General features: G+C 46.5%; 2 protein-coding genes across 9 annotated transcripts in view; one reads left to right on the top strand and one right to left on the bottom strand.

Annotated features, from left to right (window-relative positions):
* LOC105493449 (myosin IH) overlaps positions 1 to 27199 on the top strand; it is a 138493-nt gene extending 111294 nt beyond the window's left edge. For 4 of the 6 annotated variants that reach the window (XM_071071164.1, XM_071071162.1, XM_011761109.2 and 1 more), the window contains 16 exons: positions 1216 to 1262; positions 4257 to 4337; positions 5414 to 5519; positions 6950 to 7067; positions 11512 to 11625; positions 13860 to 13936; positions 15310 to 15378; positions 17372 to 17456; positions 18490 to 18649; positions 19582 to 19665; positions 20439 to 20532; positions 21054 to 21109; positions 22014 to 22149; positions 22719 to 22786; positions 22935 to 23032; positions 24351 to 24711. In XM_071071164.1, coding sequence (XP_070927265.1) covers positions 1216 to 1262; positions 4257 to 4337; positions 5414 to 5519; positions 6950 to 7067; positions 11512 to 11625; positions 13860 to 13936; positions 15310 to 15378; positions 17372 to 17456; positions 18490 to 18649; positions 19582 to 19665; positions 20439 to 20532; positions 21054 to 21109; positions 22014 to 22149; positions 22719 to 22786; positions 22935 to 23032; positions 24351 to 24498 — 1541 coding nt within the window. In that variant the 3' untranslated portion in view covers positions 24499 to 24711. Of the gene's footprint in view, positions 1 to 1215; positions 1263 to 4256; positions 4338 to 5413; positions 5520 to 6949; positions 7068 to 11511; positions 11626 to 13859; positions 13937 to 15309; positions 15379 to 17371; positions 17457 to 18489; positions 18650 to 19581; positions 19666 to 20438; positions 20533 to 21053; positions 21110 to 22013; positions 22150 to 22718; positions 22787 to 22934; positions 23033 to 24350; positions 24712 to 25984 lie in introns of those variants that run through there. The other 2 variants (XM_071071163.1, XM_071071165.1) reach the window with 2 other exon arrangements.
* Positions 24325 to 27261, bottom strand: part of LOC105493451 (potassium channel tetramerization domain containing 10) — a 32111-nt gene continuing 29174 nt past the window's right edge. The window contains exons 8-10 of one of the 3 annotated variants that reach the window (XR_011608858.1): positions 25894 to 26052; positions 24662 to 24850; positions 24325 to 24419 (exon numbers count right to left, since the gene is read on the bottom strand). The gene's annotated coding sequence lies outside the window, so the exon portion shown is untranslated. The remainder of the gene's footprint in view (positions 24420 to 24661; positions 24851 to 25893; positions 26053 to 27261) is intronic. The other 2 variants (XR_011608859.1, XM_071071166.1) reach the window with 2 other exon arrangements.

The raw sequence follows: 27261 nt of genomic DNA, 5'->3' as shown, positions 1-27261 counted from the left end.
TCCTAGGCTCAAGCGATCCTCCCACCTCAGCTTTCCAAAGTGCTGGGATTACAAACACGAGACACGATGCTTGGCTACTCCCCCAACTTTAAAAAAAAAAATAAATAAATAAATCTGGTTTTGCCTTTATAATGCCATTGGCTTTCTGATGTAATTATTAACTGATTAAGTTTTAGGTCGACAGACAAGCCAAGTTTTAAACCTGGAAATGACATGTCTGTCTTTGCCTGAAGATGCTCTTGGATACCACCAGCCATGATGCTTGAGTTTGTTTTTTCTCAGTCATGGGGAATTTTCTCATCTATTTACAGAGTCCCAGTTGGCTGTCCTTGAGGTTCAGTGTCCCCTCTGTTTCTGTATATTCAGTGTACGTGTGTTTCTTTGCTATTGGACTAGGGCAAGTGTGCAATACTTAGTGTAAAGACTGTGCATATTTATATGACAGCACATCAGGGTTGAGTATAGCATTTGTGCCATGAGTTCAGTTCTGAGGACCTGGTTCTCAATGAGGGACATGTTATCCGCCCACCCACGCCCTCGCAGGGATATGTGGCAATGTCTAGCATATTAGTACATTCTCACATTGCTATAAAGAACTACCTGAGACTGGGTAATTCATAAAGAAAAGAGGTTTAATTGACTCAAAGTTCTTCAGGCTGTGCAGGAAGCATGGCTGGGGAGGCCTCAGGAAACTTACAATCCTGGTGGAAGGCGAAGGGGAAGCAAGCATGTCTAACATGCCTGGAGAAGGAGGAACAGAGTGAAGGGGAAGGTGCTACACACTTTTAAACGACCAGATCTCCTGAAAACTATCATGAGAACAGCAAGGGGGACATCTGCCCCCACGATCCAATCACCCCCAACCAGGCCGCTCTTCCAACATTGGGGATTGCAATTTGACTTGAGATTTGAGCGAGGGCACAGACCCAAACCATATAATCTAGAAATATATTTGGTTGTCACAACTGGGGAGAGTGTTACTGGGATCTAGTGTGAATAGAGGCCAGGGATGCTCCTCAACACCCCACAATATATGGGACAGCCCCCATCACAAAGAACGACCCAGCCCCAAATATCCATAGAGCTAAGGTTGAGAAATTATGAGCTAATCCTAAGAAATTATTTTTCAGAATTTCCCTTTGCAATGAGTTGGGATGGAATTGTATTTTTAGGCAGAGTCATTGATTCAAAAAATTTTTATTCAATGCTTTACAGGATTCTTGGAAAAAAACAATGATCTTCTTTACAGACATCTGAAAGAAGTAAGTCTGACACTTAACTGTATGTGTTTCTGATGATTTTGAAATATTACCCACGATAGTGATTTTGGTAGAATTTGCCTTCTGGATTTTTCTTTTCCATGCATGGTGTTAGAACTCTGGCATGTCATGGCCAGAACAGATATTTAAGATAATCTGTGTGGACACTTCTGTCAACAAGCCATTCAAATGTGTATGGTGCCCCGCTGGGTACCAGCTCTGGAGGCCATTAGTGAACAAGATGGAGTTCTTGTTCCCATGGGGCTTACAGTCAGGAGTTGGGGAATCGATAATAAATATATACACAAATAAGTTATCCATCAGTAAGAAGTGCTACAAAGAGAATACAGAAGGAACTGTGATTGAAGGGAACATTTTTAATTTAGGTGATTAGAGAAAACACCCCTCGGAGGTCACTTTGAGCTAAAACCTGAATGCGAATGATTTTGGCCATAGAAGGTTCAGAAGGTGTTCCAGGTAGAGGGCCCAGCGTGTGCAAAGGTCCTATGGTCTGGACGAGGGGAAATGTTAGGACAGGGGGCTGAGAGCTTGGCAGGGGCAGGTCCACAGCGAAGTAGAGATTTCATTCTGGTGTCATGAGAATATACTGGGGTGACATGATCTGAGGACGAGGAAGCTGAGACCCAGACAGGTCACAACTTGCACAAGGTCACATCATGAGGTGGGGGATGGGGATGGTATTAACCCCCAGGGCTGCCGATGGAATTCCCAATCTCTTTGCCTTTCCATGTATCTCATCAATCTAAGAAGTGTTGCTGCTGCTGCTGCTGCTGCTGCTGCTGTTGTTTTTGAGACAGTCTCGCTCTATCACCCAGGCTGGAGTGCAGTGGCGCCATCATAGCCTACTGCAGCCTCAACCTCTGGGGCTCGAGTGATCCTCCTGCCTCAGTCTGGGTAGCTGGGACTTCAGACACACACCACCACACCCAACTGATTTTTTTGTTTGTAGAGACAGGATCTTGCTGTTGCCTAGGCTGGTCTCGAACTCCTGGCCTCAAGTGATCCTCCCACCTCACTCTCCCAAAGTGCTGGGATTGCAGGCTTGAGCCACCATGCCATGCCTAAAACCTTGAGTTTTTAAGGGCCTTATTTTGTATTAAAATAGTTAACTGTTTTGTACAACATTAGCTTTTATTAGCTTGGTTTATAAAAAGCTTAACCCTAAAGGTAACATTTTCGGAGTGAGCAAGTGAATAGTCACCGCAGGAGTGTTTTTTCTGCCTTCCTGAACTTTCTCTACCACTTGTGGGACTGCTTATCTCAACCTTTTAGGACTCAGGATAGACGAGCAACTCCTAACTTTGGATTCACCAGACAGTCGCTCTCTGGGTCTGAGTCCCAGCCCAGCCCGTTCCCTGCTGGGGACCACGTGGCAGGTTTCCCCATCGGCGAAGTGGGTCTGCTACTCTCTGCCTCATGCAGAGGAGAACACGGGAGTGGAAGTGTCTGGTTGACAAATGAGAGACAGCGTTCTTCTAATGGCTTCCCCTCTGGGGTCATGGCCATTAGCTTCACAAACCAATCCACAGAGAGGGCATCACACAGGAAAAAATTCTCTGAATCTCTCTCTTCACCCACCAGGGCTGAAGCTCCCTGAACTTTTTGACTTCAGGAGGGAACACTTCTAATTTGTTTCTGTACTATTTGCAGGTTTCTGTTCCATATCACCATAGGTTTAGAACTGCAATGGGTTAAACAACAACAAAAAATTCAATGAAAAAAACCGGGGGGCCAGGATGTGTGTACGTGTATCTCCTTTTATCTTTTTCTTTCTCTTTGCACAATAATAGCACACTGTGTAGTTCTGCATCTTGCTTTTTTCACTTAACATCATTATCTTGGAGGTCATTTTTTTCTTTTCTTTTTTTTTTTTTGAGACGGAGTCTTGTTCTGTCGCCCAGGCTGGAGTGCAGTGGCGCCATCTCAGCTCACTGAAAACTCCGCCTCCCGGGTTCACGCCATTCTCCTGCCTCAGCCTCCCGAGTAGCTGGGACTACAGGTGCCCGCTGCCACGCCCAGCTAATTTTTTTGTATTTTTAGTAGAGACGGGGTTTCACTGTGTTAGCCAGGATGGTCTCGATCTCCTGACCTCATGATCCGCCCGCCTCGGCCTCCCAAAGTGCTGGGATTACAGGCTTGAGCCACCGCGCCTGGCCCATTTTTTTCTTTTTGAGACAGGTTCTCAGTCTGTCAGTCAGGCTGGAGTGCAGTGGCATGATCACAGTTCACTGTAACCTCGACTTTTTGGGCTCAAGTGATCCTCCCACCTCAGCCTCCTGAATAACTAGGACCATAGGCGTGCACCATTACGCCTAGCTAACTGTTTTTTTTTTTTTTTTGGTAGAGATGAGGTTTTGTCATGTTGCCCAGGCTGGTCTCAAACTCCTGGGTTTAAGCCATCTTCCTGTCTCGGCCTTCCCAAGTACTGGGATTATAAGCCTGAGTCCCATCATTCCTGGCCTGGGATCTTTTTTTTTTCTGAGACGGAGTTTTGCTAACTCTTGTTGCCCAGGCTGGAGTGCAGTGGCACAATCTCAGCTCACTGCAATCTCCACTTCCTGGATTCAAGCGATTCTCCTGCCTCAGCCTCCCGAGTAGCTGGGATTACAAGCACGTGCCACCACACCTGGCTAATTTTGTATTTTTAGTAGAGATGGGGTTTCTCCATGTTGGTCAGGCTGGTCTCGAACGCCTCATTCTTAAAGAGCCAGTTTATTCTGAAGCAGCTGCACGGAACCAAGGACAATGTCTGAGAAAAAACAGCCTCAGTAAGTAGGCAAAGCAGTGGATGTAGAATGTGAACAAGGATTTCCATATTTGACTGTGTTGTTCCCCTTTCTTTACATTAGGAACCTCTGAAAGCATTCAACAAGCAGATGGCTCTGTTGCTTTGTGCACACTTCTATCAGCCGTCCTGACGGCCCTGTAGCGATTTCTGAAACAGCGAACGTGGTGCTCATTTCTCATCACTTACAGGTGCTGTGCAAGTCCAAGAATGTTATCCTGAGGGAATGCTTCCTGCGGGCTGAGTTAGAAAACCGGAGGAGGCCCCCAACAGTGAGTGGGATAAATGTCCATGCAAAATTGGAAAGGGAACAAAAATTCCTCAGAGGGTGAGATGACCACCAGCTACCTATGCTTTTTAGCCACCTTCCCCTTTTCTGGAAGTATATTACTCTCTAACAGATTCTACTAAATATATGCACCTGTAATCCCAGCACTTTGGGAGGCCGAGGTGGGAGGATCGCTTGAGGCCAGGAGTTCAAGATCAGACTGGGCAACATAATGAGACCCTGTCTCTACAAAAAAATCAAGATAAAAATCAGTGAGACAAAACTTGGGTGCATTAAAAACATAAAAGAAAGAAAGAAAAAATCAATTAGCCAGGTGCAGTGGTGTGCATCTATAGTCCCAGCTACTTTGGGAGGCTGAGGCAGGAGGATCGCTTGAACCCAGGAGTCCGAAGTTACAATGAGCCATGATTATGCACTCCAGATTAGGTGACAGAGCAAGACCCTGTCTCTTAAAAAATCACTTGGAACGTGGCTTATATACATTAGCTTGGAACATGATATTCATGTTCCAAGTTTAGTCCCAGTTTGTTCGTTTGCAGACATTCACTGAGCAGCACCTACTACGTATATGTGGCAGGCACTGTGCCAGGCACAGGGGTTTAGCAATAACAAGCCAGATGAGGTCCCTGCCCTCAATGGGCTTACAATCTAGTGGGAGAGGGTATAGGAAAATACCATCAAATAAAGAAGTTATAATAATGCCAGCATCATGAAGGACACATGTCAACAAAGAAACACAAAGGAAGGTGGCAGAGGGTGGCAGAGAATGACAGGCCTGGGGCAGCACTGGTTTCTGCTGGGCACTCACCACGTCTTTGCTGAGCAAGTGAGGCATCCTAGACAGATGCTTGTCCAGCTTTCACATGACCAGACCAAGCTTGGGCTTCTCAGGTGAGGACATCCAAAACCACCTCTTAATGGGCCAAATGGCCACTAGGAAGACAATCTGTCAATAGTTCAGCTCTATAGGGTTGACACCTTGAGCCCTGGCCAGTCTTCTCTGTATTCATTGGAAGCAGCAGTATCTCCCTGGCTCATTCTCTCTCTCTCTCTCTGCAGGTGGGGACTCAGTTTAAAAACAGTCTGAGCAGCCTTCTAGAAATCCTCATCTCTAAGGAGCCCTCCTACATCCGTTGCATCAAGCCCAATGACAGGAAAGAACCCAGTGAGTTGTGAATCATTATGAACTGGGCTCAGGAAAGGAGTCCGTAAGGCAAAGCGAGGTGGCAGTGGGTTGAGATCCTAAACACCACCACAGGCTCACCCAATGTCCTCTGGATGTGAATAATTTTCCTTTCTAAATAATAGGAGATGGCCAGGTGTTACATGCTTATGCCTGTAATCCCAACACTTTGGGAGGTTGAGGCAGGCAGATTACTTGAGCCCAGGAATTGGAGACCAGCTTGGGCAACATGGCAAAACCCCGTCTCTACAAAAAATGCAAAAATTAGCCAGGCATGGTGGCATGTCTCTACTAAAAATACAAAAACTAGCTGGGTGTAGTGGCACGTGCCTGTAGTCCCATCTCCTCGGGAGGCTGAGGTGGGAGGATCAATTAAGCCCAGGAGTTCAAGGCTGCAGTGAGCCATGATTGTGCCACTGCACTCCAGTATGGGTGACAGAGTGAGACCCCATCTCAAAAAATAATAATAGAAGGTAAATGAATTCCTTTGGTGGTTCAGAGTGAGCGTTGCTCAGAGCTTGGTCATTTTCAGGAGCAACAAAGCTGAGTCAGGCAGGTGTCAGAGGTGAGGGGAGTCAACGTTGGTCTTTTCCAGTCAGGGAACAGTCTTCCAAAATGATCCATGACTCAGGTAGTTTCTAAGCTCTTGCCATGGTCTATAATGTAGTCGTTAGGAACCATTATAATGAACGATAATGAATCATCAGAGGCTCACAGAGGCCAGGCAGGAAAAGCAAATGAGTGAAGCAGACAGGTTGTAAGGCAATAGGGAGTAGAGGGGACTGTGGCAAACTGGAGAAGGCACATTCTGTCTAAAGGGGCAGCAGCGCTACTCCTCTCCTGCCAGCTATTGCCATGTGGAACTCTGGGCCCAGGATAGCCAGATCTCATGACTTTTCAAAGGAACCAGAAATTTAATTTTTTCCTGTAAAATTCCCCCATTTAAAAAAACACAATTGGGCTGGGCACAGTGGCTCATGCTTGTAATCCCAGCATTTTGGGAGGCTGAGGCAGGTGGATCACCTAAGGTCAAAAGTTTGAGACCAACCTGGACAACATGGTGAAACCCCATCTCTACTAAAACTACAAAAATTAGCCAGGCATGGTTGGCGGGCACCTGAAATCCCTACAACTTGGGAGGCTGAGGCAGAAGAATTACTTAAACCCAGGAGGCAGAGGTTGCAGTAAGCTGAGATTGTGCCACTGCACTCCAGCCTGGGCAACAAGAGTGAAACCCTGTCTCAAAAATAAATAAATAAATAAATAAAATTGATTAATTAATTAAGGCCTCACAAAACAAGTCTGGGGCCAGACCCAGCCCACTGAACTTCAGCTTTCAGACTGTGATCTGTCTTGGTTGAAATGAAGCCATGGAGTCCTTTCCTGTCATTCTCTCTTCTATTTCTCCAAAGGCAAATTTGATGACTTCCTCATAAGGCATCAGATCAAATACCTGGGGCTGATGGAGCACCTGCGGGTGAGACGGGCTGGTTTTGCATACCGGAGGAAATACGAGCATTTCTTGCAAAGGTAAAATGTGCTTCATTGATCTGAAGCTAATAGTCATGTGCCTACTACGTGAGAATCTCTGGGGTTTAATGATAAAGAAAATGGCATCCCTTAGGAAGGCTCAGTTTGGTTCTTAACTGCTGTAGTTATGACAGCTAAAAACACTAACATTTGGGAGAATATAAAAACCCAACTCTGGGCCAGGCACGGTTGCTCACACTTTTATTTCCAGCACTTTGGGAGGCGGAGGCGGGCAGATCACGAGGTCAGGAGATCAAGACCATCTGGCTAACACGGTGAAACCCCATCTCTACTAAAAATACCAAAAAAAAAAAAAAATTAGCTGGGCATGGTGGTGGGCACCTGTAGTCCCAGCTACTCGGGAGGCTGAGGCAAGAGAATGGCGTGAACCCAGGAGGCAGAGCTTGCAGTGAGCCGAGATGGTGCCACTGCACTCCAGCCTGGGCGGCAGAGTGAGACTCTGTCTCAAAACAAAACAAAACAAAACAAAACAAAAAGATAAAAACCAACTCTGGCTGGGTGCAGTGGCTCATGCCTGTAATCCCAGCATTTTGGGAGGCCGAGGTGGGAGGATTGCTTGAGGCCAGGAGTTCGAGACCAGCCTGGGCAACATGGCAAAACCCAATCTCTACCAAAAAAAGAAAAAAAAATTAGCTGGGTGTGGTGGTGCACACCTGTAGTCCCAGCTACTTGGAAGGCTGAGGCGGGAGGATCACCTGAGCCTGGGAGGTTGAGGCTTCAGTGAACTTGAGATCACACCACTGCACTCCAGCCTGGGTGACAGAATGAGAACCCTGTCTCAAACAAAACAAAACAAAACAAAAAACAAACTCACAAAAACTCAGTTTAACGTCTTCTGTTCATTTCACTAATCCCTGTTTACGGTCAAGGGCAAGGCCAAGTGTGTAGACCTGCCACCAGGGGGCAGCCGTGGGCAGTGCCCCACAGGCCTCTGAATTAGCAGGGGAAGCTAAGTCCATTTGGGACCATAGGGCCTAGTTTAGTGCCTTAGCCCAACAGGTTGTTGAGAGCAGCAGGTTAGCAGTGGGGACATGGGTTTTCAAACCACACAAACTTAGGTCCTAATCCTCATTCTCTTATAGCTGTGACCTGTCATTTCCCTGATCTGTAGGATTAAATTGTCTGGGCTCAGGGAATTTGTAAAGATTTAATGAAGTATTTCTACGCCTATTCTCACCATCCCCCAAATTGCTTATCCACCAACACTTCTTCAATGATGGGCTGTGTGTGAATTTATGCTACCAAAATAGCAACACACTCTCAAGCATAATAAATGGTCACTTTGGTGGGTCAGAATGGTTGAATATCAGCAATTTCATGTGGCTCAACCTAATATTTTGAGTATAGTCATTTGAGATTCTTTGCCTTTATTTTTCCTGGATGTACCTCCTTTGCCCACCATTTTGGCCCATCAGCTACTCATCATTCATTCATCCTCATCCCAAATTTGACTTCTGCGGCAGATGGCAGGGGCAACAGCCACCGCCCACCTCGCCCCCCAAACACATACGAACTTGATGTTCCCATCTACCTGTGTTTTTTTTGAACTTCATACATCGATTGTCTATTTTTGCTGCTGTCTGAGGCTCATTCATTCTTTTCATAAAAACTAGTGAGCAGGCCAGGCATGTTCGCTCACACCTGTAATCCCAGCACTTTGGGAGGCCAAGGTGGGCGGATCACTTGAGGTCAGGAGTTCAAGACCAGCCTGACCAACATGGTGAAATCCTGTGTCTGCTAAAAATACAAAAATTAGCCAGGCATGGTGGTGCGTGCCTGTAATTCCAGCTACTCGGGAGGCTGAGGCATGAGAATCATTTGAACCCAGGAGGCAGAGGTTGCAGTGAGCTGCAATCATGCCACTGCACTCCGGCCTGGGTGATAGAATGAGACTCTGTATCAAGACAAAACAAACAAACAAACAAAACTGGTGAGCAGCTATCTGAGCTAGCACTGTCCTAGCTGGGGTGACAGCAGAGAACAGAACAGACCCCATCTCTATCCTCATGGAATTTACTTTCTATGGGGGAGACCAGCAATAACAAAGATGTAAAGTTGGCCCTCCATACCCATGGGTTCCACATCCAAGGATTCAACTAACTATGGATTGAAAATGCTTTTAAAAATACAATGAAAATAACAATACAATAATAATAATACAAATTAAAAAGCAATACATATAACAACTATTTACATAGCATTTACATAGTATTAGGTATAATAACTAATTTAGAGATGATTTAAAGTGTATAGGAGGAAGTACTCAGGTTATATGCAAACACTATGCCATTTTTTGTCAGGGACTTGAACATCCGTGGATTTTGTATCCATGGGGGTCCTGGAACCAATCCGCCACAGATACTGAGGGGTGACTATATAAGGTCAGGCAGGGATATGTTATTTGAAGAAAAGTGAATCCAGGTAAATGGAAAGAGTGGCCAGCCTCCCTCCTTAGGTAAGAGGGTCACTCTCTGAGTGACGGAGTGAGCCATGAGGACATTTGGTGTCTTAGTCTGTTTGGGCTGCTATAATGAAACACTGGGTGGCTTCTAACCAACAGAAACTTCTCACAGTTCTGGAGGCTGGGAAGTCCAAGATCAAGGTGCTGGTAGACTCAGTGTCTGGTGAGGGCCAGCTTTGGCTTCCTTGTTTGTAGATGGTGCCTTCTCACTGTCTTCACATAGTGGAAGGGGCAGATGAGCTCATAAGGGCACTAATCTCATTTATGAGTGCTCCACCCGTGTGACCTAATCACCTGTTAGAGGCCCTGCCTCCTAACACCATCCCATTGGGGGTTAGACTTCATCATATGAATTTTGTGGGGACACAGACGATCAGTCCATAGCATTCAGGGAACATCAATCCAGGCAGGAAAGCCTGGAGGTAGGAGCAGGCTCCAGGGCAAGCTGAGAGGCCAGCATAGCAGCTGGTCAGTGGCTGGGGACAGAGAGGCAGGGGGAGGTTCACAGGACTGAGCTGGAGATGGCCGAAGCCTGTGCACCTGCCTGGCACCACTTCCCTTGATCAGGGAGCAACCATATCATAAATTTGAAGAGGACAGAAGGTACTAGTCCCTCCAACCTACAGGCATTTAGGGCTTCTCCCCAGCCCCTCCTTATCTGTCTAACTTTGGCAGTGCGTGCTGGTATTGGGCAAGGTCTGCATGGATGAAAGCAGGGCCTGAGACTGTGCTGTGTCCCCTGCGGGTGGTGGAGACCCCATCTTCTCTAGCTTTCACTGGAGTTCAGGAAGCACACATCCTGCACCTTTGTGTAGCTGGCTGAACAGAGGAAGAACATGGGACACTCGATACCCTTAAAGAACATGCTCATAAAGTATAATTCCAGGAAAATAAAAATATTTTTTGCCGGACATGGTAACTCATGCCTATGGTCCCAGCACTTTGGGAGGCCGAGGCAGGTGGATCTCCTGAGGTGAGGAGCTTGAAACCAGCCTGGCCAACATGGAGAAACCCCGTCTCTACTAAAAATACAAAAATTAGCTGGGCATGGTGGCACATGCCTGTAATCCCAGCTACTCAGGACGCTGAGGCAGGAGAACCACTTGAACCCAGGAGGCGGAGGTTGCAGTGAGCTGGTATCACACCACTACACTCCAGTCTGGGTGACAGAGTGAGCTCTGTATCCAAAAAATATATACATGTATTTTTTTTAACAATTTAAAATCTGATTTTAAAATAAACATAATATGAAGCCAGGCGCGGTGGCTCATGCCTGTAATCCCAGCACTTTGGGAGGCCAAGGTGGGCAGATCACGAGGCCAGGAGATCGAGACCATCCTGGCTAACACGGTGAAACCCTGTCTCTACTAAAATATACAAAATATTAGCTGGCCGAGGTGGCGGGCGCCTGTAGTTGCAGCTACTTGGGAGGCTGAGGCAGGAGAATGGCGTGCACCCAGGAGGCGGAGCTTGCAGTGAGTGGAGATCGTGCCACTGCACTCCAGCCTGGGTGACAGAGCGAGACATTTGTTTGTTCAGTTTTCTATTGATGGACATCTGGGTTGTTTCCACCTTTTGGCTATTATGAATCATAGCACCATGCACTGCTACACCCAGTGGCTGCTATCAACATTCACGTATGAATGTTCAGACACCTTTTCATTTCTCTGGGACAGATACCTAGGAGTGGAATTGAGTCACTGGGTTGAGCATCTGATGATGTCATTGTTCTACAAAGACAGGTCAAACCCCCTACTATATTGAAACAGTTTCTCTCTTCTTCCTTTCTTGCAAAGCACCCATCTTTGAATTCGAGAAAGTTCGTGTGATGGGACTACTACATACAGTGAGTGGCTGACATGCCACAGCAGCGCTCAGCAGGCTTCTGGGGCCGGGGATGTGGGGGAGGGCTAGAGGAAGGTACAGTCACAGCTTCTCCATGTCGGTCTCCTCTCCTGCTAGGTACAAGTCCTTATGCCCAGACACCTGGCCGCACTGGCATGGGCCTCCAGCAGAGGGCGTGGAACGGCTGATCAACTACATGGGCTACAAACCTGAGGAATACAAGTTAGGCAAGTAAGTGACCAGAAGACCACCAAATGGTCTCTTCCCTTGACATCAAAGGGTTTGTGCATTGATCCGTATCCATCTAGAGCCTGGAGACTCAATTCCTAGGGATGTATGGAGATTTGCAAGATGTATGCCTCATCTACTCAATGTAAATGCAGCTCTTAATTATTTAGAAGAGCTATAGTGCTGCCGGTGGGAGGCAGTGAAGTTATAAAGGAACGCTCCGCACTAAACTGGCTCAGCAGATGGGCCTCCTTGCTGGCAAAACACAGGGAACCAGAGGGGCCACCTAACCTCTGTGTGCCTGGATTCTTTCACTGTTTCCATGTACGCGTGACCTGCCAGAGGAGCTGGGACCTAGACAATGTGAGATCATCTGTAGCATCTCAGAAATGGTGTGCTAGAACTCTTAACTGTGGAGTCTTAGTTGTCCATGAGCAGAGAACTTTCGTACGCATTGAAAGCTTTCAGGCACAACTCAAGGGACATGAATCGGGAAGATCTGAGGCCGCCTTGTTAGTCATTTTGGTCAGGGTTAATGTGGTTGCAGGGAAAGGTGCCCCAGCGTGAAGATGTATTCCCCGAGGCAGGGCTTCCCCACTCCGGAGATCTCCGCCTGTGACCCTGTTCGTGGGCTTTCCCCGCCGACTCCGAACTCCGGCTTGTACATGGTCCTCTGGGCCGCCTTAGCCTCTCTCCATCCTTGGGCTCCTATTCTGGGCCTGTCCCAAGGATCACTTACTTATTCAATCCAGATCTCCAAGGGGATTCTGCAAGGCTCAGCACATCCTGAGGGAGGCAGGGCATGGAGGTCAGAGGTGGGATCCGTCTGTCCCCTGTTCCATAAATTGGAACAGGGACAAGGGAGAGTGGGATCATCAGGCACCACCCACTGCTGCCCCCAGTGGCTGCCCAGGGAACTTTCCCTCACCAGGCCGAGGGTGGGGCAGGCAACGTGAGGTCAATATTTGTAGCCTCTCTGCTGGCTGGCTAATGTGATCTTTCTTTCTTTCCTTTCTTTCTTTCTTTCCTTTCTTCCTTTCTTCCTTTCTTTCTTTCTTTCTTTCTTTCTTTCTTTCTTTCTTTCTTTCTTTCTTTCTTTCTTTCTTTCTTTCTTTCCTTCTTTCCTTCTTTCCTTCTTTCCTTCTTTCCTTCTTTCCTTCTTTCCTTCTTTCCTTCTTTCTTTCTTTCTTTCTTTCTTTCTTTCTTTCTTTCTTTCTTTCTTTTTTTTTTTTTTGAGACAGAGTCTTGCTCTGTCACCCAGGCTGCAGTGGCGCAATCTCGGCTCACTGTAACCTCCGCCTCCGGGGGTCAAGCGATTCTCCTGCCTCAGCCTCTCAAGTAGCTGGGATTATAGGTACACGCCACCATGCCGAGCTAATTTTTGTATTTTTAGTAGAGACGGGGTTTCACCACGTTGGTCAGTCTGGTCTCAAAATCCTGACCTCAGGTGATCTGCCTGCCTCAGCCTCCCAAAGTGCTGGGATTACAGGCGTGAGTCACCACGCCCCGGCATGATCTTCTTTTAAGCTTAGATCCACATTCTTTATCTGGCTAGGCATGGTGGCTGGTGCCTGCAATCCCAGCTACTCAGGAGTCTGAGGCATGAGAATCACTTGAACCTGGGAGATGGGGATTGCAGTGAGCCGAGATTGCGCCACTGCACCCCAGCCTGGGCAACAAACTGAGACTCTGTTTCAAAACAAAAAACAAATAAAAAAACACCCATATTCTTTGTCGTCACTCTTTAAAGCCCAGGAACATAACTTGAAGCAACTTCAGGTTAGGATGGTGTATTCATTTCCTAGGACTATGTCACAAATGATCACAAAGTGACTGATTTAAAACAAATCTGTTCTCTCCTAGCTGTGGAGGCCAGAAATCCAAAAATCAAGAGCTGGCAGGGCCACGTTCCTGCAGGAGCCTCTTCCAGCTCTGGTGGCTCCTGGCGTTGCTTAGCTGTAGCTGTGTCCCTCCAATCTCTGCCTCTGTGCTCACAGGGGCTCCTCCCTGTGTCTTTCTGTGTGTATAGGGACACTCTCAATGGATTTAGGGCCCACCCTATTCCAGGATGATCTCATTTCTATCCTTATGTCAGTCACATCTGCAAACACCCTATTTCCAAATAAGATCATATTCTGAGGTTCTGCGTGGACATGAATTTTTGAAGGGGGCACCGTTCAACCCACTAGATGGTAAACTGACCAATTAATTACAAAAACATTTCTTTTCACTTTTAGAACCAAAATATTCATTCGTTTCCCCAGAACTCTGTTTGCTACCGAAGATGCCTTGGAATTTTGTAAACATCAACTAGGTATGATTTCTTTTTCTGTCCTGATTTCAATAGAATATGAAATGAACAAGTAGAGCTTGGGGATACATCTTAAACATGGGTGTTTGATATAACGTTAGAAGCATTTACTTTGGAAACTAGCAACGAGATATGGGATTATGATAAAATCCCTGTGAATTTCTGTTTTCATGAGTGCTTGGAGGTCAGTCACAGATGCAGGCAGATACATAAACGTTGTTCTGCCGTCTCAGTTCTCGTTTGGATCAGATCCTGTTGTTCACTACTAGGGTATAAAACCATGAGAGACCAGCCCCTTTAAATTAACGTTTCCAAAACGTCACTTGTCTGTGTGTCTGATGTTGGAAAGTGTAGCTTCAAAGCCTGCAGCCTGGGGGTTTGTTGGGAATGGTTAATGAGAAAAGTTAGATGGGGAAATGCAAAAAGTAAAAAATCAAAACTGCTGGGGGAGGGAGCGTCCCCTTTGAAATGTAATCGGTCTATCAAGAAGCACTCTTGAGTCATTTAAGGGCCTGCCATACGCCAGGTGAACACTAAGTCCTTTATACCACGGTCTCATTCTGTTCTGAGAACAGACCCATGAGGTAGGTGACATGGGTGTTACTGTCTTCACTTTCTATGCAGGGAAACTGAGGCACGGAGATGTTGGTAACTTGTTGAAGGCTACACAGCGAGTAAGCAGCCGAACTGGGGTTTGAACGTGGGTGTATCTGGCTTCAAGGCTTGGTGGTCTCATTTTCTGACCTCCGTAGCAGTGGGCACCAATGGCTGGGGATGTGGCTGAAGGGCCACAGTTAGGCCAGCGGGGCCTGAGCCAGCATCTCTAACCGGCTCGCAGGGAACAGGACGTGGCTGCTCTGTAAGGCCCTTCATGAGCTTGGCCTCTGATAGGACCTAGATTGCTGTGTGGAGGGAGTGGATGCAGGATTGAGAAGCCGAGGGAGAGTGTTCTGTGGTCAGACCTGGGTTCGTGCTCCTCCTTAGCTGTGTTGCCCAGCAAGCATCTTCACCATCTGTCTGAACCTGCATGCCCATTTGTAAACTGTGCTGATGATGCCTGCCTTGTGGGCTGGGGTATGAGAATGAAACCCAATGCCTGGCATGGAACTGGGGGGCTCCTAGCACTAGGTCTGTTCCTTGCCCTGGGAAAAGGAAAGGCAGGAAGGAAACTCCAGTTCCCAGGCAGCATCTGGGAGCCAGGCGTCATGTAACCAGCCAGCTCTCAGGTCTGCAGTGCTGAAATGGCTTCCTGAAACATCACTACACACAGGCCTTTGATGCCCCCTTCCGTTATCCCCCAAACACCCCTGGAGGTCACAGCCACAAAGATGCACAAATGCAAAGCCCTTTCACCAAAACATCTGTTTTATTTCAAGTTGCAAGAATCCAAGCCACATACAAAAGCTGCCTAGGAAGGAGAGAATATGTGAAAAAAAGACAAGCAGGTAAGAATTAGAAAGAAGCACATGAGTTTGCTCCCGTTCTCATCTGCTTGGCACCTGGGGGCACATCTGTGAGTTCTCTCCCCCTGCTCATCCTTAAAACCTTGGTGTGGGGTCCAATTCTGGGACCTCTTCTCATTTTTCCTTATTGATTGGAGATTATAACATAGTGGCCTGTATTTGTTCCACAGGCATGTTTTATTGGACCTACAATATGTGTACATTTAAAGAATAATTTTGTGGGCCAGGCGCCGTGGCTCATACCTATAATCCTAGCACTTTGGGAGGCTGAGGCAGGTGGATTACTTGAGCTCAAGGGTTCGAGACCAGCCTTGGCAACATAGTGAAACACTGTCTCTGCCAAAAAACAATCAAACAAGAAAACCCAAAAATTAGCTAGGCGTGGTGGTTAACAACTGTAGTCCCAGCTACTTGGAGGGTTGATGCAGCAGGATTGTTTGAGCCCAGGAGGCAGAGGTTGTAGTGAGCCACGATGGAACCACTGCACTCCAGCCTGGGTGACAAAGTGAGACCCTGTCTCAAAAAAAACAAAAGAATAATTTTTGAAAAAGGTTTCAAACATACAAGTACCCTTGAAGCCCTTCCTTTTTTTTGTCCCTCCCCAGTCATGTTCTCAAACAATACTCCCACCCATACGCATACATTTCTTGGGAGTAACCACTCTCTTGAATTTTGCATTAATCATTCTCTTGTTTTTCTTCAGTAGTTTCACTATCTACAGATGTATCTCTTAATAATCTGTTTATAATTTGGCATGTTTTAAACTTAAAACTATACTCTTGGTATTTTGGGTGACATTATTGCACTCCAGATTGTTTCTGAAATTCAACCAGGAGATGTGTGTAGATTTAAGTTATTCATTTGCTCATAGCTACATAGTATTCCACTGTAGCAGAGGTCAGCATTATAGGAAGTATTTTAGACTTGGGGGTCTTATGATCTCTGTCACAGCTACTCAACTCTGCCATGGTAGCAGGAAAGTAGCTTTAGATGATATGTAAATGAATGGGCAGGGCCGTGTTGAAATAAAACTTTATTTACATAAACAAGCGGCGGGCTGTAGTGGGCCAGCCTCTGAGCTATTGGTATGCCACAACTTAACTGTTCTGTTGATGGATATTTGGGTTGATTCAAGTTGCTTGTTTTTGTAATAGAAACAATGCTGTTCTGAGGATTAAAAGAAAAGCGTTCAAAAAATCTGAATACTCAAAAATAAAAAAATCTGAAGAGCATTTAAAAATTGGGAAACAGGCCAGGCACGGTAGCTCACACCTGTAATTTCAGCACTTCGGGAGGCCAAGGTGGGTGGATCACCTGAGGTCAGGAGTTCGAGATCAGCCTGCCCAACATGGCGAAACCCCGTTTCTACTAAAAACACACAAAAAATAGCTGGGTGTGGTGGTGCACATCTGTAATCCCAGCTACTCAGGAGGCTGAGGTGGGAGAATCACTTGAACCTGAGTGGCAGAGGTCGCAGTGAACCAAGATCACACCACTGCACTCCAGCCTGGGCGACAGTGAGACTCCATCTCAAAAAGAAAAAAAAAAAAATTGGGAAATAAGCCAGAACCTAAGTTTTATGTGCCCTAATTTGTGTACCCCAATTTTTTAATGTAGACAACTAAAAGTAAACCCCAGTGAAACTAAATATGGTGGGAAGACTGATCTGTACCATCACAAGTGCCATTGCTGTGGCTGAAAAAGACCCTGGGAAAATGACTCCCTCATGTAATTTCGGGGCTTCCCCGGAAATCTTCCATAGGCCCCTCTGTTCTGTCTCCCCCTGGTTCAGTTGTTGCCTGAGTGCTCCCAGGTAAGAACTGATGACGATCATCCGACCTTCCATCTCTGAGGCTAACAGAGTGTTGTGATGGGAGTCCAGATGTTTGTTGAATGGATAAAGCCTTCTGGAAAAGCCTTCTGTATTTCCATACAATTGTGCTCACCTTCTAATGCCAGCAGTGAACTCTTTCAGCCATCAAACTGGAAGCCCACTGGCGTGGGGCTCTGGCTCGGAAGGCAATCCAAAGGAGAAAGTGGGCCGTGCGGATTATCAGAAAGTAAGTTTTCAGGTACAACAGAGAGGACAGGTCACTAAACGCTGGTGCCCTGCAGGGGATGGTCATGGAGGTAGATGAGTTCTTTGTGATTTTTGGATTTGTGCAGAAAGGAAAAACTCCCTTCAGAATGCCATTAGGAATTCGGGCCCATCCCTTTGCTCTGAGCTGAATTTGATGGTGATCACAACTCAATGTATTTGGAATTTCTCTTAGCCTGGCTCAAAAGTCACAAAGTCAAATGCCTTCTGATGCCAGGCAGGTAAAGTGAGTGAATCTCATGAGCTGGGATAAGACAACAGGGCATGGTAGAGACTGCAGCAAACTGGAACGCTCAGTCCACCTCAAGGTGGGGCAGTAACTAGCCCATTCCAGTTGACTGCCGCTGTAGGGAAATGTAGCCAGGTGGCTTGAATTTTCAAGGAACACTGAAATCTGGGTTTTGGAGTTTTGCTGTTGTTGTTGTTTGTTTTTTTGTTTGAGACAGAGTCTCATTCTGTCACCCAGGCTGGAGTACAGTGGTGCAATCTAGGCTCACTGCATCCTCCGCCTTCTGGGTTCAAGCGATTCTCCTGCCTCAGCCTTCCAAGTGGCTGAGATTACGGGCACACACCACCACACCTGGCTAAAGTTTTTGTATTTTTAGTAGAGACGGGGTTTCACCATGTTGGTCAGGCTAGTCTCGAATTCTTGACCTCAAATGATCCGCCTGCCTCAGCCTCCCAAAGTGCTGGAATTACAGGCATAAGCCACCATGCCCGGCCTTGAAATCTGGCTTTTATGCACTATTTCCTAACTTTTTTTGATTGGCAACTAATTAAAGCTCCTCAAAACAAAACAAAAGGCCGTGTGGGTGAAACTGAACATATGTGTGGGGCAGATTTGGCCTGGGGCCTACATTCCAGGCTTCTGGCCTATGTGGTCATCTCAACAGCCTCTACCACTTTGGCCTCCTTTGAATCAAAGAAGGGGGAAGAGAATGTAAATCTCAGTGAAGAAATGGTCCAGAAAAGTAAGAAAACATTTTCCTTTTTAGGTTCATCAAGGGATTCATCAGTCGCAACAAACCCCTCTGTCCTGACAATGAGGAATTTATCGTGTTTGTGCGGAAGAATTACATCTTGAATCTCCGGTATCACCTTCCAAAGACTGTCCTGGACAAGAGCTGGCTGAGACCTCCTGGCATCTTGGAAAATGTAAGGACTAATATGGGATTTCCAGTGATGTAAGTAACACGGGCACTGACGAAGCTTAACTCTCATATGTCTTTGTGTTGCCTCCCTTTGGCTTGAAAGGGCTGCCCTGGCAGAGCCCTTCTTCCCAAGGATGCTGCACAAGAAATTGAACTCCTTAGAACTCGTGATGTCCTTACTAACATTATAAAGCCACTGGAGGTTGTTTGAACAGAGCACTTTTTTTTTTTTTTTTTTTTTTTTTGAGATGGAGTCTTGCTCTGTCACCCAGGCTAGAGCACAGTGGCACAATCTTGGCTCACTGCAACCTCCGCCTCCCAGGTTCAAGTGATTCTCATGGGTCAGCCCCCTGAGTAGCTGGGATTACAGGCACCCGCCACTACGCCTAGCTAATCTTTGTATTTTTAGTAGAGACGGGGTTTTGCCATGTTGGCCAGGCTGGTCTCGAACTCCTGACCCCAAGTGATCCATCCGCCTCAGCCTCCCAAAGTGCTGGGATTACAGGTGTAAGCCACCATGCTCAGCCGACAGAGCACTTTCAAATGGTTTCTATTCTTGACGTAGCCTACTTAGAACAGCATCTCTCAAGAGATGGTCTGAGGACCCTCTGTGTCTGGAACTTAGAGGTGGGGCTGTTCTAAGATTCCTGGGCTCTACTTTGGACCCACTGAGTCAAAATCTCCAGGAATCTCATTATAGCCAGTTCTGCAGGAAAGTCATAAACATATTCAAGTTTGAGAATAATTAGTTAAGCAACAGCAAAAAGTTGGGAGAGGATCCAGTTAGCTGCTCTGACTATAAAATATAAAATATTAACACTGTGCTTGAAATCAAACTGAATACAGCAGTTTTTTTTTAAAAGCTTCATTTTGATTGCCACAGCCCCAGACAGGGAGTGAGTGAGGCAAGTGGAAAGAAGTATGTTCTCCACACAGGCATCAGATCTGCTCAGGAAAATGTGCGTGAGGAACCTGGTGCAGAAGTACTGCCGGGGGATCACAGCTGAGCGGAAAGCAATGGTAGGGACATGATGTCTGCGGTGGCAGGTGGTGGAGGGAGTGAGAGTGGGTCCTGAGTGTCAGTCCTCCTCATCCACCATTTCACCTATAAGCAGGGGGTCATGCTGGTCCCATGCCTTGAAATGTTCGATAATTGCAGGTAGACCAGCAGAGAGCCCTGGATGAATGCCAGCTGTTACTGTAGTCAGCACGGCTCCCTTTGTTACTATGGGAAAACGATCGCAGTGGCTCCTGCCATTCATCCGCGGGAGCAGAGAACGTAGACCCCTTTCTGCTGGAGATCTGTTTTTCGCCGTGCTAACCTGCGGGTCTTTTGCGTAAAGGGTACTATTTCAGGGTCTGTGGCCTTTCTCTGTTGGAATTACTCAACTCTGCTGCTACGGTGAGAAAGCAGCCATGGACGATGTGTGCATGAATGGCATGGCTCTGTCCCAATAGAACGTTACTTACAAAAATGGACAGCAGGCTGAGTTTGGCCCGCAGGCTCTGGTTTCCCAATCCCTGATCTACAAGAAACTGCTCTGGGAACTCTGAAAAATCTACTTTCAGGAAGGTAGTAAGAGAACAAGCAGAAATGTCAACCCAGTCTCTACCAATATGACTTTTAGGGCATTTTGGCCAAAGCCAGGAAGGTGTTCTGACTTATATGCTCCAGGGTAACAAGGCTCCCACAGTTTATCCAGCAAAGGATGTGACATCAATGGGTCTAGAGCTCCTCTATCCCAAAGAAGCCTGTGGCTACCATTTTTATACTTTCAATTGTGTATTACCAGATGCAGCAAAAGGTAGTTACAAGTGAAATCTTCAGGGGAAGGAAAGACGGCTACACAGAAAGTTTAAATCAACCCTTTGCCAACAGTCGGATAAGTAAGTACGTTTTCCAGCCTATGTATTTGGCTTTCCAATTCTAAAAGGAGTCAAAGGGTGGGGCGCGGTGGCTCATGCCTGTAATCTCAGCACTTTGGGAGGCCGAGGTGGGCAGATTGCCTGAGCTCAGGAGTTCGAGACCAGCCTGGCCAACATGGCGAAACCCCATCTCAACTAAAATATAAAAATTAGGAGGGTGTGGTGGCATGCACCTGTAGTCCCAACTACTCAGGAGGCTGAGGCAGGAGAATCGCTTGAACCCAGGAGGCGGAGGATGCAGTGAGCCGAGATCATGCCACTGTACTCCAGCCTGAGAGACAGAGCGAGACTCTGTCTCCAAAAAAAAAAATAAAATAAAATAAGTCAAAGGAAGATGCTCAACTCTGCAGCATTTCCTGATGACTATTTCCCCAGCTGAGATCTTGGCACAGAGGTGCATAACAAAGCTAGCAGATACCAGTGACTTTCCCGCAGGATTGGTATTTTAGTGATGATTCATGGCCTTCTGGTTCCCTCTCTAGATGAAGGAGACATTAATCCCAAAGTGCTTCAGCTAATTAGCCATGAGAAGATCCAGGTAAGGCAATGTGTGTCCTCAGTCTCAAACAGGATTCCCTCATCGAGTCTAAGAGCAGGGTCAGCTTTCTCCATAAAGGGCGCACTACTTAAGTGCAGGGGTGCAGCTGGGCAGCCGGGGCTCTCAACTGTGAGGCTTTGGGTATTAACTAAGATGATGGGGAACAAATGATGATTAGATCATGGCTGCTGTTCTCATGATCCCCCCGTCACCCTACAAACTGTCTTGGTTTGCTTTCCTACACAATTGAGTGAAGTGTAGCCATGAACTTAATCATGAAACACCCCCGTATTGGTGAGAGGCAGTGTGCCACAGTGCCTGGGCGCTGACGCTGGCTTTGAACATAGCAGCCGTGAGATCCTGGGCAGGTCACTTAAGCTCTTGGTGCCTCTGATCTTCTGTGAATGAGGATAATGGGGTTACTGAGAGGATGAATGAGTCGGTGGGTGGGAGGTGCTCAGGCTGCTGCCTGGCACACAGCAGCAGGTGCAGCTCTGGTGATCATGTGTGCCAGTGTCTGCTCTGCCCCACTTTTTTTTTTGTTTGTTTGTTTCCTGGAGAATAGAAGCCACTGTGCCTGGATTGGATTACACTGTGGCTGTGAAAGTTTTCATCTCTGACCATCAGAGCAGACCTGCAAGGCAGGTAGCCATAGCCTTGACTTCCTCAGAGGGCATGCAGCTAGGCAGAGCTAGGAATCAAAATCCCCACCATGCAGACAGCCAGAAAAAAAAAAAAAAAAAAATATATATATATATATATATATATAATTGTATGTATATATATTTTTATAAATCTGTTTGAGCTTCTCTGAATGCTTGACATCACTTTACTGGGGTCTGAGTAGCAAGAAACTCAGTACTCTGCCCCGCCTCCCCGCCATGAAGTCACCTTCCCCTTGTAGTATGGTGTCCCAGTCATTAAATATGACAGAAAAGGCTTCAAAGCACGGCAGCGGCAACTCATTCTTACTCAGAAAGCAGCTTACGTGGTGGAACTTGCCAAAATCAAGCAGAAAATAGAGTACTCAGCTCTCAAAGGTAAGAAGTGGGCAATCTTAAAACAATGCACTGAGTTGACTCAACTACTAGAAAGTCCAGTCATGAAGCTCCCAAACGGGAAACACAAGTGTAGGGTGCCCATAAACCCCGGGGTAGCGATGCACACCTGTAGTCTCAGCTACTGGAAGCCTGAGGCAGGAGGATCACTTGAGCCTGGGAGTTCGAAGTTGCAGTGAGCTGTGACTGCGCCACACACTCCAGCCTGGGCGGCAAAGTGAGACTCTGGCTCCAAAAAAACCCCCCAAAAAAACAAAACAAAAAAACCATCTGCCCTCCTCCCCTGGCGCTGCCCAGCCTGGACTGCACCCCTTATTCTGGCATAAATATTAATAGCACCACTTTACTCAAGTACCCAGACTGGCAATAGTCTTCTTCCACGGCGATCGGAGCCCACTAGCAGGCTGATTTCTAAAGTATGCCCTTCATCCTTCTGGGCCCAGCTAGGAGAATGAAGCATGGGGTTGGGCAGCCCCTGGGCGTATCTCTTCTTCTCTGTACTCACGTCAAGCTGTCTAGTTCCTGGCTCCTAACTCTGGATCTGTCTTAAGGTGTCTCCACCAGCAATCTGAGAGACGGAATCTTAGTCATTCATGTTTCACCAGAGGACAAGCAAAAGGTAATTGTCAGCCACCAGTCTCTACTAAAAGACAGAAATGATATACTGCCAAAATGTTAAGTTGACCACCGTGAAACTTGTCTGTCGGTGTGTCTGTTTCTTTAAGCTGTGAATACTGAAATTATGCCTTGTCTCCTCCCCACCCCAGGGGGATGCCGTTTTGCAGTGTGGACACATGTTTGAAGCAGTTACTAAACTCGTCATGCTGGTTAAGAAGGAGAACATTGTCAATGTTGTTCAAGGAAGGTAGGTGGTTTCATCTTCAGCTCAGGAAGTAATTCAATGTCACAGTGTTTATTAAGACCGAGCATGGTGGCTCATGCCTGTAATCCCAGCACTTTGGGAGGCTAAGGCGAGCAGGTAACTTGAGGCCAGGAGTTCAAGACCAGCCTGGCCAACATGGTGAAACCCCATTTCTACTAAGAATACAGGCCGGGCGCGGTGGCTCACGCCTGTAATCCCAGCACTTTGGGAGGCGGAGGCAGGCGGATCACAAGGTCAGGAGATCGAGACCACGGTGAAACCCCGTCTCTACTAAAAATACAAAAAATTAGCCGGGCGAAGTAGTGGACGCCTGTAGTCCCAGCTACTCAGGAGGCTGAGGCAGGAGAATGGCGTGAACCCGGGAGGCGAAGCTTGCAGTGAGCCGAGGTTGCGCCACTGCACTCCAGCCTGGGGGACACAGCGAGACTCCGTCTCCAAAAAAAAAAAAAAAAAGAGAATACAAAGATTAGTTGGGCTTGGCAGTGCACGCCTATAATCCCAACCTCCACTACCTGGGTTCAAGTGATTCTTGTGCCTCGGGAGGCTGAGGCACAAGAATCACTTGAACCCAGGTAGCAGAGGTTGCAGTGAGCCGAGGTCACATCACTGCACTCCAGCCTGGGCAACAGAGCTAGACAATGTCTCAAAAAAAAAAAATTATTACAGATCAGGAAAGATACAAATATTGTTTTCACTCCTGCTTGCCTCCTGCTTCCAACATAATCAAGCACCATCTCTACCAGTAAGGGGTGAGAAACAAGCCTCTAGTGTTACATCCTCGCCCCCTCCCATAAAGAACTTTTTTCCGTCTTCATCCCTGTGATCTTGGGTTCCAGAGAAATGAAGTCAGTGAAGGCAGGATATCCTGGAGAGCTGTTTCTTTTCCCTCATCCTGTGCTGTTCCAAGTTTTAACAACCAGAGGAGCACATTTGTAGGTGGAATAAGGAGAGAGAGTTGAGTGCTTTGAAATGTGTCGTCTTTGTGTTGCTGTACCTCTGAGGGAATACTCAGCCCCTCAGAGCTTCAGCGTGACATGGAAGTAGTTCCGCAGACCTCACACTGACCCTCTGAAGAACTGAATGTGCTCACTTGATTTCACGGTAACTACCGAAACATGTAGGTTACCCAGCTGTGGCAACAGCGTTCTTCCTTTCCTCAAATATGCTATAAAACACTGTAATAAAACAGGAATTTGATCTTGAAATTAGTAGAATTTCGTAAGTGAATTTCTTTTGCAGACCAAAGGTTGAGAGAAGAAAATACAGTATGTCAGTAATGTGTCACTTTGTGTATTTTAAGTTTACAGTTTTTTATTAGTCCGGGAAAAGAAGGCACAATAGTTTTCGACACTGGACCAGAAGAACAAATCTATAAAAATAAAAATGGACAATTAACAGTGGTGAGTGGCCGTCTCTGGGAGGGAAGTAAGCCGTTTTATAGAATGTAAGTTAAAGTTCTACCAATTTCAGTCCTATAGATTGACTGGATTCACAAGCTAGTAATAGTTCATTTCTGCCCTCTATTCCTAATTCTACATCTGTAAGATAGGAAGAAATTGATACAGAGATATATACGTCTAAACACTGAATGAGAAAAGAAGAAAAGCTTACCATCTTTAAGTTGTCAGGGAACCAGAAACTGACATAAGACACTTCTCAAATAGCAGAGTCTCACTTTTCACTGGATGAAGGCTTTATGCTCATTACAGTGGCTATCCATAACTTCCCTCCACATCGAAATCAATGTGCTTGCGTCCCACCCAGATACTGAGACTTAATTGGTTGGAGGTGTGGCTTGGGCTTCAGGATGCAAGAAAATATAAATGTAAGAAAAGTATGTAAGAAATACATAAAAAATATGTAAGAAAATATAAACTCGCTTTTTGGAATACATATGTCAAAGGCTGCCCGTGTTAATACCTTTGGTATAAAATGGGTCTAACAAGCACAGAGGTTTGGGAACCATGGCTATGCTAGAGAGAAGTCTAGCCTGAACACACAAGTATGCTGCCTTCCCTGACTGTGCTCATGCTGGGCTGAGCATCCCAGTGGTCCTCGCTGGCAGGTAATACATGGAGCTTGTTTTGATCCAGTTTTGCTGAAAAACGACATGTTAAAAGCAGAGGGGGCTATATCTTTAAAATGTTTCTTGTATTATACAAAGAATTTTGATACAAATTAATTAAAAAATGGTCTGTGAACATGGAGTGTCTCATACACATTGAAATTTAAGTGGATTTACCTATAAAGTCATTTTGCAGGCCAGGTGCGGTGGCTCACACCTATAATCCCAGCACTTTGGGAGGCCGAGATGGGCGGATCACCTGAGGTCAGGAGTTGGAGACCAGCCTGGCCAACATGATGAACTCTGTCTCTAGTAAAAATACAAAAAGTAGTTGAGCATGGTGGCACATGCCTATAGTCCCAGATACTCAGGGAGGCTGAGGCTGGAGAATTGCTTGAATGTGGGAGGCAGAGGTTGCAGTGAGCTGAGATGGCACCGCTACACTCCAGCCTAGGTGATAGAGTGAGACTCTGTCTCAAAAAAATAAAATCATTTTGTAGATAAAAAATAATTGCCCCTAGACACAATGAACTCCTTTGGGGACAAGTTAAAATAAATCATTTTGGATGTAGACTATAAGGTGTCTTTTTAGTTTACATGCTGTCTTAAAAGTGACACCCTGGAGACTGTGTCTCTCTCCTCTGGAGTCACATGGAGTCTGTCTTCCTCCCTGACTGGTTCTGGCTGAAGAGGCTGACAGGCCTCCATGCGCCAGTTTCTAAGTCTGGCTTATCTCATGGGAGGTGGCACTGGCTTCTCACAGGCCTTCCACACCCACCTTGCTAATGGTGACAGTTGAGGTGATAACTGTTTCCTTTTGAGCAAAGGGAGCGGGCAGGGCTGTAAACTGAAGTGTGACTCTCTCCCAGGTGTCGGTCAGGAGGAAGTCCTGATAGAGGATGACATCTGACCTCTACCACCGCCATTTTTGCTCCAACTGAGGAAATTACAGGGGAAGCAGGGATTGGATCCAGTTGGCTACCTCTTCAAGGAACCAGGCCCGCAGCACTAACGGATCACATCTGAAGAAACTGAGGGGCGTTAGTTAGGCCAAAGCCTAACCCCAGCTTCTCAGCTGCCTCGTGGCACCTTATTAAATTGTCACCTTCTGGACACAGACCCCAGGTCACCCAAAGGCATGATTCTAAACACCCTCGACAGGACCTATGTTTAATGGGCACTCCAACGTGTCATTAGAGGGTGGGCAAGATTCTCTACCTCTGTCAAGCTGCCCCGAGACATGATGCAATACTGTGTACAGTAAGTTCTCAAATAACACTTCATTATGTTGATAAGACATCTGATTCCTGGGCAAGGCCACTGTCTGGGTGGAGTCTGTACGTTCTCCCTATGTCTCTGGGTTTCTTCTGGATGCTCTGGTTTCCTCCCACATCCCCAAGGTGTATGTATCAGGTGAACTGGCGTGTCTATGCAGTCCCAGTCTGAGTGCATGTGGGTGCGTGAGTGAGCCCCGTGAGAGGAGGACATCCTGTCCAGGGTGGGTCCCGCCTGGTGCCCTGAGCTGCTGGGATTGGGCTCTGGCCATCTGCAACCCTGAACATGCAGGTTAGAGAACGAATGAATGCGAATTTTATTGTAAAAGAAAAATGGATATAAAGCATATGAGCACACAAATGGACAATAAATGCCACAGTGCAAAAGCATGTAGGGAGCCCGTCACACTTGTAACTGGGGAGGGGCTCCTTATAATTTCCCCTTTGCAAGCGTTTATTCACTGATTGATGCGGCCACCGCTACAACCACCCTCACTCACTCATTCACCAAAACTTAGGTAATGATCTTATTTTTAATTAAATATATGTGTAGCTCATTTATTTCAGTGTTTAATATGAGAAGTGCTTTGGTCTTTATTTAGAAGTTGGGTGATGTTTTTGTGCCCAGCAACATGCTGTAGGAATTGAACTCTTGTTTCAATCCATTAGCCTCATGGTTTTGCTTCAAGTCTCAGCTTCCAAGAACCTCTCAATGACTTACTGTGCATGGTCTGAGACTAAAGGAAATTTCCTAAAGCTGCAAAATTTGAATTTTGCTTTACATAAATGGAACTCAGATGTGTCAAGGGATTGGGTTTGGTGAACTGAAGCCGTCTGCCCCATAACAGTAAATCAGTGGTAACACCAGCTGA

The sequence above is a fragment of the Macaca nemestrina genome, chromosome 10 (assembly GCF_043159975.1).
Source record: "Macaca nemestrina isolate mMacNem1 chromosome 10, mMacNem.hap1, whole genome shotgun sequence".
Taxonomy (NCBI): Eukaryota; Metazoa; Chordata; class Mammalia; order Primates; family Cercopithecidae; genus Macaca; species Macaca nemestrina.
This window is presented reverse-complemented; position numbering and strand designations above follow the sequence as displayed.